At 39.0% G+C, this 12,192-nt stretch overlaps 1 protein-coding gene across 5 annotated transcripts in view; it reads left to right on the top strand.

Annotated features, from left to right (window-relative positions):
- The window catches only part of TMEM156 (transmembrane protein 156), a 62,317-nt gene extending 51,418 nt beyond the window's left edge, over positions 1-10,899 (top strand). For 2 of the 5 annotated variants that reach the window (XR_013417141.1, XM_078001594.1), the window contains 2 exons: positions 6,507-6,609; positions 9,997-10,899. Coding sequence is in view for 3 of the 5 variants with exons in the window: in XM_078001594.1 (XP_077857720.1) it covers positions 6,507-6,571 (65 nt within the window). In the remaining 2 variants the exon portion in view is untranslated. 5 annotated transcript variants of the gene reach the window in all.
- Positions 10,900-12,192: the final 1,293 nt, after the last annotated feature.

Raw genomic sequence — 12,192 nt, 5'->3', positions numbered from 1 at the left:
ATCTGGGCACTGAAATCCTAGTATTTTGGAAGGCCAAGGTGGGAGAATCACTTGAGGCCAGGAGTTTGAGACCAGCCTGGCCAACATGGTGAAACCCTGTCTCTACTAAAAATACAAAAGTTAGCCAGGTGTGGTGGTGCATGCTTGTAGTCCCAGCTTCTCAAAAGGCTGAGGCAGGAGAATTGCTTGAACTTGGGAGGTGGAGGCTGCAGTGAGCCGAGACTGTGCCACTGCACTCCAGCCTGGGCGACAGAGCGAGACGCCGTCTCAAAAAACAAACAAACAAACAAACAAACAACCCAACAACAACAACAAAAGAACAATCTCAAATGTCAAATTGTGGGTTATAAGATGCTTTGTTATTTGCATGGTAAATTCATTCTGAAGCTTTAATGTGCATCAGAATCAACTTGGATGTCTATAAAACTCCAGGCTTCTAGGCCTCTATGAAGAGAGATTCTTAATTCAATAGATCTGCAACATGCATTTTAAATAACTACCTCTGTTGATTTTCAGGACAAGGGTCTGTCGGTCACTGTACTTACTAGCTTTCTGTTGTTGTGTAACCAATTACCACACATATAGTGGCTTAAAACAGCACACACTGATTATCTCACAGTTTCTGTTGGTCAGATGTCTGTGTATGGCTTAACTGGATCTTCTGCTGAGGGTCTCACAGGCTGAAATCAAGATGTCAGCGGGACTGCATTCCCATCTGAATGCTATGCATCTATGCTCACTCAGGTTATGGAAAGAATTCATTTACGGCTGTGTCCTGAGGGCCTTGGCGTCTTCCTGGCTGCCCACTGGAGGCCGTCCTCAGGTCCCAGAGGCCACTTGGCAGTCACCGCTAGGAGTCCCCCTCCATAGGCATTTCACAGCATGGCAGTTTGTTTCTTTTTGTTTGTTTGTTTTTTGAGACAGAGTCTAGCGCTGTTTGTTTGTTTTTTGAGACGGAGTCATGAGCCAAGATCATGCCATTGCACTCTAGCCTGGGAGACAAGAGTAAAACTCTATCTCAAAAAAAAAAAAAAAATTACTTTTAATTAAAAAAAGAACTTCAGTTAAAATGTATAATTTTCTGGGAAAAAAATGTATAAAACCCAACAACAGAAGATATAGAATATGTAAATAATTGTCATGGAAGAAATAGAAAATGTGTTCGTTGTCCTTCAAAAAGTAACAGGAAGAGCAGTTCACAGGAGAATGTTACCAATCTCTAAGACATAGGTGTTTCCTATGGTATTTAAACTGTTGAAAGACCAAAGATATTTCCTAATTCTATTTTTGAAATAAACATTATTAATAATATTCAAATCCAAGAAAGACTGAGTCTAAAATGAAATCAGCTCGGATGCAGTGGCTCATGCCTGTAATCTCAGGACTTTGCAAGGCTGAAGCAGGAGGATTGCTTGAGCCCAGGAGTTTGAGAATGCAGTGAGCTATGATAGCATCACTATACTTCAGCCTGGGTGACAGTGCAAGAGCTTGTCTCAAAAAAAAAAAAAAAAAGAAAGAAAGAAAAAATAAATAAATCATTGAGAAATCTTACTTGTGTATATCCATGCAAAAATCCTAAATAAAACATTAGCAATCCAGTAGCACAGTTTAAAAATAACACACACACACACACACACACACACACACACACACACACACACACGCAATCCTGCCTGATCAAGGGAGCTTATTCCAGGAATTACAGGACAGTTTAGCATTAGAAAACCTGTTACTCATCATCATATTTATAGAGATAAATGGTTGGTTATACTAAAAACACGTTTGACAAAATACAATGCATTTTTCATTGTAACTTCTAATAAAAATGAGATAAATATATACTTCCTTAATGTGATAAAATGATAAAATATATTTGGCTCAAACAAACAAAAAAAACCCAGAAATATGTTTAATAGGGAAACACTAAAAGCGTGCCCTGCCAAGCCAGAAATTTTCTAGGATGTCTACTACTGCCATTTTATCTACCATTGTATTGGAAGTACTAGTCAATGCAGTTAGTTAAGCGATCAGAAATACCAAGTTTCAAAATTGGAAAGAATAGGTAAAATGATCACTTATTTTGCAGATGATACCATTGTGTACCTGGAAAATCTAAGATAATTCCCTAAAAAAATCATAAAAAAGAAAAATTCAGTAAGGGACAGGGTATAAAAATATTTTAAAAATCAATAGGATCCACCTATTTAAACAATAACCAGTTAGAGGATACACTGCATATAAAACAATTATAAATAGATAAAGTAACTAGGAATAAACTTAATGAGAAATTTGCAGGATCTTTCTGAAGAAAACTTCAGTAAAATGCTGCTGAGTGACATAAAAATGACTTGAATAAAGGAAAAGTGTATCATGTTCTTCAAGAGGAAGACGAATACATAAAGATGCTAATTCTTCCTAAATAAATAAAAATAATATCTTTTGAAACAAACAGGTTCATTTCAATATCCCTATGAAAAGTAAACTGTGAGTAGTAGCCAGGAAAAAATTGAAATGGAAGAATACAGGAGAGGTATTCAGTCCATCAAGGTACTGGATTACCAACTGACTGGTATTGGGACGACTGAGTAATCATTTAGGACAACAAGTTAACTCAATCAAGATCTCACACTCACATTAGGGTGACTTTTAAATGGATCAATGATCTTAAACATTATAAAAGTAATAGAAGAATCAATGCTATGACTCATTTATAATTGCAAAATTGGTCTTTCTAATCATGACGGTAACTCAGAGAAGAGACTCATTAAATTGACTATGTGGAAAAAAATGTGCACAGCAAAAAAACTATCACAAGCTAAGATAAAAGACCAACAAGTAATAGGCAAAATTATTTGCAGTTTATTGAGTAAGCAACTAAATCTCTAGTAAATAAGGAGCTTCTAATAATTGAAGAAAAGACCACAATCCAGTAGGCAAATGGTGAAGGATAAGACTGGACTGCATACAGAAAAGGAAATACAAATGGCTGGCACTTACACACATGAAAGGCTGCTCAGGGTCACTCAGAATAAATTCTTCCAGAAACAGTTTTTTTGTGTGTGAGCCTACTATGTGCCAATAATATTAATAATATTGACCTTCTGGATATAGAAGGCAGTGAATCCCTACCCGCTACTCCCCAGCAAAAAAAAAAAAAAAAAAAAAAAGAGGCAGGGCATGGTGGCTCATGCCTGTAATCCCAGCACTTTGGGAGGCTGAGGCGGGTGGATCACTTGAGGTCGGGAGTTTGAGACCAGCCTGGCCAACATGGTGAAACTCCGTCTCTACTGAAAATACAAAAATTAGCCAGGTGTGGTGGCACACACCTGTGATCCAAGCTACTCAGGAGGCTGAGGCAGAATTGTTTGAACCCAGGAGGCGGAGGTTGCAGTGAGCTGAGACTGCAGTGAGGCTAGAGTGCACTGCACTCCAGTGACAGAGCGACACCCCATCTCAAAAGCAAACCAACAAACAAAACAAAACAAAAAGATTTTTGCTTCATGGAGCTTACATTCTAGTGGAAATGCAAATTAAAGCTACACTGAAATGCTATTTTTAATCTATCAGATTGGCAAAAATCAGAAGTTTGACACCACACTTAATACAAAGCACAATAGGAACTCTCATACCTTATGTGTCAGAGGGTAAATTGGTACAACTTCTGGGATAGATAATTTGGTAGTAACTATCAAAGTTACAAATACATAAGCCATTTGATCCAGCAAAATTATTCCTAGAAATTTATAGATTTACTTATACAGGAGAGAAATGATGTATGTACAATGTTTATTGCTAGAGGGTTTGCAGTATCCAAAGATTAGACACAATACAAAAAGGAGGCTGTTTACTTGATGATACATCCATGCAATGGAATACCGGGGAGCTGTAAAAAGAAATGAGAAAGTGCTATGTGGGAAGATGTCTAAGATATATTGTTAAGTATTCATATGCATATAGTATACATATATTTTCATACCAATTGGGTATGGTGTGAAATGTATATGTATATAGTAGACATATATTTTTTACCAATTATGTAAAAAAGGACCAAAATAGCATATACATAATAAAAGTATAAATTATATACACAATGTATATATTATATATACATACTCAGTATATATAGCATATACATATATAGTGTGTTATACATATACAGTGCATATATTACATATATATACACATATAGAGTGTATATATGTAGCACGTATATACACACAAACTGATATACAGAAAACAACCTGGACAGGTGCAAGTGGCTTACGCCTGTAATCCCAGCACTTTGGGAGGCCGAGGAAGGTGGATCACAAGGTCAAGAGATCGAGACCATGCTGGCCAACATGTTGAAACCCTGTCTCTACTAAAAATAGAAAAAAAAAAAATTAGCTGGGCATAGTGGTGCACACCTGTAATCCCAGCTACTCTGGAGGCTGAGGCAGGAGAACTGCTTCAACCCGGAAGGTGGAGGTTACAGTGTGCAGAGATTGTGCCACTGCACTCCAGCCTGGTGACAGAGCGAGACTCTTTCTCAATAAGAAACAAAAACAAAAACAAAAAAACCCCACATAAAACTAATAACCTTACTTACCTGTGGCAGAAGAAGAAAAGAAAGTAAGAAACTATGTGATGTGGTGGGAAGTGATTTTCTAGGAGACTGGGGAAGAGGCAGCCATTTTCCTAACTGTTCCTTCATAGTTTTAAAAATTTTAATCATGAAAGTGTATTCCTTATTCAGAAAATTAAATTTCAAAAATATTATTGAAGGATATTTTCTAATTAAAAAAAATGTACCAGGCCGGGCATGGTGGCTCGTGCCTGTAATTCCAGCATTTTGGGAGGCCGAGGTGGGCAGATCACCTGAGGTCAGGAGCTCAAGACCAGCCTGGCCAACATGGCAAAATCCAGACTCTACTAAAAATACAAAAATTAGCTGGGAATGGTGGCATATGTCTGTATCCCAACTACTCAGGAGACTGAGGCAGGAGACTCATTTGAACCCAGGAGGCGGAGGTTGCGGTGAGCTGAGAGCGCACCATTGCACTCCAGCCTGGGTGACAGAGCGAGACTCTGTCTCAAAAAAAAAAAAAAAAAAAAACAAACCTCAGAGAAGGTTCTACGGTATTTCTGTACCAGTGTTTGATCATCTTCATGGACAAGAAGCATCATTTTCTTGAATATACTAAATCTCCCTTTCTGATTTATCTTCTTAAGCAATCACCCAAATTTCTCTTTAAATTGTAGGTCACCTTGGCTGGGCATGGTGGCTCACACCTGTAATCCCAGCAATTTGGGAGGCTGAGGCGGGTGGATCACCTGAGGTCAGGAGTTCCAGACCAGCCTGATCAACATGGGAGAAACCCTGTCTCTAGTAAAAGTACAAAATTAGCTGGGCATGGTGGTACATGCCTGTAATCCCAGCTACTCAGGAGGCTGAGGCAGGAGAATCACTTGAGCTCGGGAGGTGGAGGTTGTGGTGAGCCAAGATAGCACTATTGCACTCCAGCCTGGGCAGCAAGAGCGAAACTCTGTCACCAAAAAAAAAAAAAAAAAAAAAAATTGTAGGTCACCTCAATTCAGGGTTTTGTATCAAAAGTAGAGATGTCTATGAAACGAAAACTCAATTCTTTTTTTTTTTTTTTTTTTTGAGACGGAGTCTCGCTCTGTCGCCCAGGCTGGAGTGCAGTGGCGCGATCTCGGCTCACTGCAAGCTCCGCCTCCCGGGTTCACGCCATTCTCCTGCCTCAGCCTCCCGAGTAGCTGGGACTACAGGCGCCCGCCACCGCGCCCGGCTAATTTTTTTTGTATTTTTAGTAGAGACGGGGTTTCACCGTGGTCTCGATCTCCTGACCTTGTGATCCGCCCGCCTCGGCCTCCCAAAGTGCTGGGATTACAGGCGTGAGCCACCGCGCCCGGCCGAAAACTCAATTCTTAATATTAAAGCTAGAAAAACAAGACCGTGGATCTCAGGAGAATGAACGAGAAGCCATGATGTAGGAAATAAAGTTTCATCTTCCACCTTGAAGTCAGCTGAGGATAATGTTAGAGGAATTTTATAAAGTCACACAGTCATGAGCAGGAAGACAGATTAGAATTCATCTAATTTGTAACTTTGCTTCTTGGTAAAATTGTCCCTGAGATCAAAGACATCATTAATATTCTCCTTAGGGACATATTTCAACAAAATGTGATAGAATAAAATGTTTGCAGTTTCCAAACAAAGATTCTTTGCTTGCTACTTGACATTGGACTTTAAATTTGTTCTCTACGTTGTCTTCCTTAACTATGCTTCAGGTCTTTGTGCCCAGGACGTGGGGCAAGCAGTTGAGAGAACTGGGTGAAAGGTGTTAGAGAGGTAGGCAGGAAAATTAGAGAGGGTGGAAAGTCCCAAAATCCTTTCTAGAGGTCGAGCATGGTTCTCTTGCTACACTTACTACATTAGAATAAGCATGTCTCTTTTTGCTATTTACTAAATATAGACTAAAACAGTTCTCCTTCTTAAACAGCAGAGACCACGCAGAGGCTGCCTTTGGATGAAGTCCAGGAAGTGCTTCCCCCAATACCAGAACTATAAGTTACTTCCGCAGTGTATCCGTGAGATCAATATACACGGTGAGTGATTATTTGGCTTTATCGACTTTATTCGTTATAAACACAGATAGATTCAAGGGGGCACAGTTGAACCCCAACTCCATTTCTGTCTGGTAGGAGGTAGAAAATGATGAATTTGCAGTCAGTTCATATGAATTAGATGACATGAAATAAAATGACTATTTTCTCCAAGATCTAGGGAGGATCAGTAGATGGATCTCTTAGTTTTTTAAACTGCTCCTGAGATGTTAGCTTATCCTTTGACCCTGTTTTTCCTGGAGTTGAGCCATAATTTAGTTAGACTATGAGAAAACAGAGAATGAGATGTGTAAAGCAAACTGCCTACTCCCCGATATTGAAATAAAAACTTCTCTAAATGTGACATCTGATAATCTAAATTAATGCCTATTGATTTCCATGTATTTAAGTCTAAAAGTATGGTCAAAAGTATTGAAATTTTTTTCATTCATTCATCAAATCTTCCTTGAAATTTTTTTCATTCATTCATCAAATCTTCCTTAAGTAGCAATTATGTTAAAGGCACTAGGAATAGCCATTGTAGGGAGTATAAAAATTATAACAGGGAAGGGGAGGGAAACTAGCATTTATTAGTACCCCTCTTATTGTGCTTTGTGGTAATTGGTTATATCATTTACTCTTCAGAATACGTTGGTGGTTATCAGTCAAGGTACTATCAGGAAATTGATATTGTACTCAAATTGAATACTTTGAGAAGAGTTTAATGAAGGGCATATTAAGTCAGGATATGGGAAAAATGAAAAGGGAGAATGCAGCACCCTGAGACAAGAAATAGTGGGGCCCTGCTACTGTATTTAAGACTAAAGGGGAAAGAAACCCAGAGAGACAGAGACAGAGGCAGATATGCACGCATGTACACACACACAGACACACACACACACACAGACACACACAAAAAAAGTGTGAGGAGGGCTGTTTGACAGGAGCTGTGACATTTGCTCAAGGGACACTATAGCCTGGGGTCACCCTGAAAAGAGAGAATAACTATCCAAACTTTGGGAACTCTTATACACTGTTGGTAGGAATGTAAGCTAGTGTAGCCACTATGCAAAACAGTAGGAGATTTCTCAAAAAACTTAAACTAGAACTACTGTTCCATTCAGCGATCCTACTACCAGACATCTACCCAAAGGAAAAGAAATCACGGCAGGGTGCAGTGACTCACGCCTGTAATCCCAGCACTTTGGGAGGCTGAGGCGGGCAGGTTGCTTGAGCTTAGGGGTTCGAGACCAGCCTGAGCAACATGGTGAAACCTTGTCTCTACAAAAAGTACAAAAATTAGCCAGGCATGGTGACATGTGCCTGAAATCCCAGCCACTGGGGAGGCTGAGGCAGGAGGATCGCTTGAGCCTGGGGAGTTGAGGCTGTAGTGAACGGTGTTCATGCCACTGCACTCTAGCTTGGGAGACAAAGTGAGACCATGTCTAAAAAAAAAAGAAAGAAAGAAAGAGAAAAATAAAATAAATCACTATAGCAAAGAGATACCTATACTCACATGTTTACTGTAGCACTATTGACAATAGCAAAGATATGGAATGGACCTCAGTGCCCATCAACAGGTGAATGGATAAACAAATGTGGTCCATATACACAATGAAACATTTGCTGTAAAAAATGAAATCATGCCATATGCAGCAACATGGATGGGACTGGAGGTCATTATCTCAAGTGAAGTAAGCCACGGACGAAAAGGCAAATATCACATGTTCTCCACTTGTAGATGAGAGCTAAAAAAATTGATCACATGGAGGTAGAGTGGAAGGATAGAGAACAGAGCCTGGGAAAGGTAAGTTGTGGGGAGAAGATGAAGGGAAATGGATTAAAGGGTACAAACGTACAGTCAGGTAGAAGGAATAAATTGAACATCTGAAAGCACAGTAGGGTGACTATAATTACACAAAAATGTATTGTACTTGGGCTACAGATACCCTAAATATTCTGACTTGATCACTAATCACTGTGCATTATATACATAGAACAAAAGTTAGCAGGTACCCCATAAATATGTACAAACAACCCCAACTTTACCATCCTTTCTTCCTCTAATGTGCTGGTACTCCCCCATTGACCAAACCCAGTCAGAGCCAGAGGGCACTAGAGCCCAGTGGAGGCAGTTATGTAAGTTGACCTCCCAGGGCACCGAGCAGGGTGGAAACAAGTAGAGGGCAGATCGGGAGAGATAGCCAAAGGGATCCAGCGTAGATGGCTCAATACGCCAAACTGAAACTAAGTGCCAAGGATCTATCTGTGTTTAAGATTAAAGAGAGGCGGGTCTTATTACTTTGTGTCTCAATGCAACCGGGGTCTGCTGTTGGCTCAGAAATTCCTAAGTAGCATATAGTGTAGTCATATGATTGTGTCAATGATATATTACTGGATATTATTATGCTTGAGACCTCTGATTCTGGTTCTTCATTCTGGGATGTTTATCTTTGCATCTGAAGGGTTCCTCTTTCTTTGTTCATTCACCAAATGATTTTTGACCACCTACTGTATGTTGAGAATTCTACTCATTGACAAAAACAACAATGTAGTCAATGGAGGAGTCAGATTAGAGAACCCCTAATTCCAATAAAGACTCAAGGAACATGACAGAGGGATTCACATGGGAAGGGAGGGCCTTGGGGAGCACAATAGAGAGACTCCTCCTTCAGAGGACATGATGCCTAGTGTTTAGATGTTCAATAAGGATTTGTTGAGTGAATGAATAAATCCCAATTTCTATGTCTCTGTGCTAGAATCATGGAATGTTATAAGTGAAAGAAACTGGCATGAACACTTACACTTTCATTTGATAAATATAGAAAATAAACCAAACATACTCTAGCAGCAGATGTTAGAGGAGACTCTAGGTTTCCTTGGTCCTAGGCTGAGAAGTTTGTTATCACTGAGCACATTGTCTTCTTAGGGATATAATGGGGGATGCCATCGCATCACACAGAATCAGCCCTGGGGTCACCCTGAAAAGAGAGAATAACTATCCCAACTTCGGGAACTCTTATACACTGCTGGTAGGAATGTAAACTAGTATAGCCACTACAGAAAACAGTATGGAGATTTCTCAAAAAACTAAAAATAGAACTACTGCTCCATTTAGCAATCCCACTACTGGGTATCTACCCAAAGGAAAAGAAGTCATGGAAGGGTGCGGTGGCTCATGCCTGTAATCCCAGCACTTTGGGAGGCTGAGGCAGTCAGGTTGTCCTGAAAGAGCCCAGAATCAGAGACTTGAGGACATTTTTTGGTGGTCTTATAAGGCATAGTTTTAACAAATGGTTTTAAAATTGTTTTCTACCAGTTCTAATTCAAGTAACACTTAACAAAATTTTTGTGTGAATAATATTTTCTTGCTTTTGTTTAAATCTTCAGAATATCCCTGGGCACCTTGGACTGAGCCCTTTGAAGAATACTCATAATTTTATTTTGTGAATGAGTAGACTGGAAAATGTTTGGGTCCAGCTGAGGATGCACAGTTGGAAAGCAGGAGGAATGCTGACTGGTTGATGAAAACTAGCTTAAGAGCATTCATTTGACCCATGAGATCAAGGGAACAAGAGTATTTGCAAGAAGCCATTATGAGTCATGGAAAACAAGATGATGAAACCCATGGAAACAGCAAGAGAATTCCTACTCTTTCTCTTCTTAAAAAAATCTATCACATACAGCACAGAATGGAGTCAAGATTTTAATTTTGAGGAACCAAAAAAAAGGATCAAATATGAAAACCCTTTTATTGGGCCACATTGTAGGTGCTGATTCGATAATTTTTTCCTATGCAGATAGATTATTTCTATTTTGTAGATTATTTAAGAGGGTCTGGTTGTTTGTTTATACGTTTGTTTGCATTTATGAATTTTGCTGCCTTTTAGCACCAGGATGTTTTTAAAAAAATTCAAAGAGGCCGGGCAAGGTGGCTAACGCCTGTAATCCCAGCACTTTGGGAGGCCGAGACGGGAGGACCATGAAGTCAAGATATCGAGATGATCTTGGCCAACATGGTGAAACCCCGCCTCTATTAAAAATACAAAAATTAGCTGGGTGTGGCAGCGCGTGCCTGTAGTCCCAGCTACTTAGAAGACTGAGGCAGAAGAATCGCGTAAACCAGGAGGCGGAGGTTGCAGTGAACCAAGATCATGCCACTGCATTACAGCCTGGCGACAGAGCGAGACTCTGTCTCAAAAAAAAAAAAAAGAAAAAAAGAAAAAAATTCAAAGATACCAAAATAAAACAAATTTAAATAAAATACTTAAGTACTTAAATCTAACAGCAAAACGTTTCCTTTGATTCTTTTGGCTTTCATATTTGTTATAGCCATTATTAATGTCAAGCATAATTATAGTTATTAATGACAATAAAAAAAGCACATATAGACAAGAGGGCAGCTCTTAACATTAAAATATAAAAATGCTTTTCCAGAGTTAAGGTGGAACTTAATCTCCTGGCCATCATTATATGGTTAAAATTGCTTATCTGAGTTGATTTACAGAGTTAACTGCAGGGTCAGATTTAATAATCAGTGATGGGGTTGAGGACATGCTACCCCAAAATATGGCACCTTGGCAAACTGAATGTTTTAAGCTGAAGGATTTGAGAAAATGGCAAATTTTAAGTGGAAATATTACTCTGACCTTCCTTTGCCACCTTTCTCTCTGGAAGCAGGTAATAAAACCTTTGCTGACCTTCCTCGAAAACACATCATAGGACCTCATGTGAGAGGTGCTCTTCCTATATCCACAGAGGAAAGGCAGTTCCCTATCTCCCAAGACACAGGCACACAGAGGAGAATCTGAACAAACGGGCCCTGCTAAGTTTCCCTCCATTTATTCCTATTAGATCTAGTACTCCTTTTGCCTGATTATATTTCTCCAAGTCTTTCTCCATTCTTCATCAAACCTACTACTAAAAACACTCAAGTGTAACTGTTTCCTCTGATCTTCATTTCCTAGAGATGGCCCTTGTGTTATGTAGAATTTATTTAAATAAATCACTATGTTTTTCTCTGGTTAATCTTTTATTATAGCGGATTCAGCTCTGAATTTAAAAGGGTAGAAGGAAAAGATATTTTTCCCTTCCTACATAACCAATCTAACAGACATGAATATTCCAGAGGTTTTTTTTTTTTTTTTTTTTTTTTTTTTTTTTTCTGGTATTTGATTATTTTTTTCTATAGATCACAAATTGAGATTCTAATTGTAAAATTTAGAGATTGAAGATTTGGCAAACGGAATTATAGTAGTCTCGCTTTTTCTTGTCTGTGTATCCCTAAATAATAGGTGAGTCAAACTCAGGTCTGGGATTTTTCAGCAGGTGTGTAGGGCTATTACACCCTATGAGATATGGATACTATGCAACTTCTCAGAAGCCAAATTATTGTTTCCCTACACACTACCTCTTATGTTCTGACAAATGACTTAGAAATCAATGAGCACTTGGCTTGCAAAAAGCATATATTAAGCTTTGAGTCCACTTAAATTGTGGCAGCTTTCAGGAAGCTAATTTCACCTATTCATTAAAATAATTGACTTTTAACAGATACTGTGAAGCACACAAAGATGTAGATGGCCT

Source organism: Macaca mulatta, chromosome 5 (assembly GCF_049350105.2).
Source record: "Macaca mulatta isolate MMU2019108-1 chromosome 5, T2T-MMU8v2.0, whole genome shotgun sequence".
Lineage (NCBI taxonomy): Eukaryota > Metazoa > Chordata > Mammalia > Primates > Cercopithecidae > Macaca > Macaca mulatta.
The sequence above is the reverse complement of the archived record's forward strand: the minus strand, read 5'-3'. Positions and strand labels throughout refer to the sequence as shown.